The sequence below is a fragment of the Penaeus japonicus genome, unplaced genomic scaffold (assembly GCF_977035675.1).
Source record: "Penaeus japonicus unplaced genomic scaffold, GWHDUDI00000001_assembly GWHDUDI00000034, whole genome shotgun sequence".
Lineage (NCBI taxonomy): Eukaryota > Metazoa > Arthropoda > Malacostraca > Decapoda > Penaeidae > Penaeus > Penaeus japonicus.
The window spans coordinates 25,227,432-25,229,173 of NW_028234436.1; the positions used below are offsets into that span (position 1 = coordinate 25,227,432).

Genomic DNA, 1,742 nt, shown 5'->3' on the forward strand with positions numbered 1-1,742 from the left:
AGAGAGGGAGAGAGAGAGAGAGAGAGAGAGAGAGAGGGAGAGAGAGAGAGAGAGAGAGAGAGAGAGAGAGAGAGAGAGAGAGAGAGAGAGAGAGAGAGAGAGAGAGAGAGAGAGGAAGAGAGAGAGAGAGAGAGAGAGAGAGAGAGAGAGAGAGAGAGTGACACACACACACACACACACACACACACACACACACACACACACACACACACACACACACACACACACACACACACACACACACACACACACACATATATATATATATATATATATATATATATATATATATATATATATACATATCTATATCCGTGTGTGTCTCTGTAGCAGGATTCACATCGCAAGTGTTAAAGTACCGACGCAGATGTGTCTTCGTGGAAAAATATAGATAATTAAGATATAAATGTCATTTAAACCAATCAACTAATTAAAAATAAACGAATGAACGATTAAAGACTAATGCATGATCAGCATTCTCGAAATAAGCAGAGCAGATAGATAGATAAAAAGTTCGAAAAATCAGAATAACATGACATAGAAGGTAACGAACGCAAACGCAGGAAAATAAACAAACAGATGAACATGACAGCAAGGATGATAATAACAAAAAGAACAACAATGATAATGAGATGATGATGGTAAAGATCGTAGTAATGATGATGTTTGTAATAAAGATGATGATCGTAATAATGACAATATATATGACAATAATGATAATAATAATGATAATATATATGACAATGATGATAATGATGATATATATAACAATGATGACAATAATAATGATAACCATATCATTATTACATACAAACAATGATGATAATAATAATGATAACCATATCATCATTACATACAAACAATGATGTTAATAATAATGATAACCATATCATCATTACACACAACAATGACGATAACAATAAAGACAATCACATCACCATTACAATCATAACAATCACCACCATTTAACAATAAAAACACCAACAACGACACCACAGTCACAACAAGCATACCAACCTTGACAGCCGTGGCAACAAAAAGACGAAAACTTACCCCTCCTGCGCGCGCAGATTCGCTCGACGAAGGGCGTGTCCATGTTCCCCGTCGGCTTCGTGACTCGACTCCAGCTGTCGACGCCGGTGGTGCGCGACGGCAGGTTCTCCGGCTGGTACGATGGCTGGATCATCGACAGGAAGTTTCCCGTCGACATGGCTGCCTTTGCCTTCTCGGTGGAGCTGCTGCAGAAGGTGGGGAGGGTGGAAAGGGGGAGGGGTGGAGTGGGGATGGAGGGGGCGAGGGAGGGAGGGGAGGGAAGGGGTGGGGAGGGGGAGGGAGGGAAGGGGTGGGGAGGGAAGGGGCAGGAAGGGAGGGGAGGGGAAGCGGGATGGGGATGGGTGGGAAGAGAGGGTGCGAGGGAGGGAGGGAGGGGAGGGGGAGGAAGGGAGGGGTGGAGGGAAGACGGGATGGGGATGGGTGGAAGGGAGGGATGCGGGTTGGGTAAAGAGGAAGGGGTGGAGGGGGCGAGGGGTGAGGGGGGGAAGGGAAGATGTAGGGGAGGCGGGACGAGGAAGGGAGGGGAGGGGGGGAGGAGGGGGCGAGGGAGGGAAGGCGGGATGGGATTCCGCATAATTATGCAAAGCTGTGACGTAACATCTGTATTGCATTTTATCGCCGCTTCCCTTCACACAGAATGGCCTTGAGAGACTAATAAAAATTTCGCAGAATTGTGCCAAACCACCTCG

The 1,742-nt window shown here is 45.6% G+C and overlaps 1 protein-coding gene across 1 annotated transcript in view; it reads right to left on the bottom strand.

Annotated features, from left to right (window-relative positions):
- The window catches only part of LOC122242921 (sulfotransferase 1C4-like), an 18,587-nt gene extending 17,377 nt beyond the window's left edge, over nt 1-1,210 (bottom strand). The window contains exon 1 of the mRNA XM_086530968.1: nt 1,054-1,210. Coding sequence (XP_086387094.1) covers nt 1,054-1,210 — 157 coding nt within the window. The remainder of the gene's footprint in view (nt 1-1,053) is intronic.
- Between the last annotated feature and the right edge of the window lie 532 nt (nt 1,211-1,742).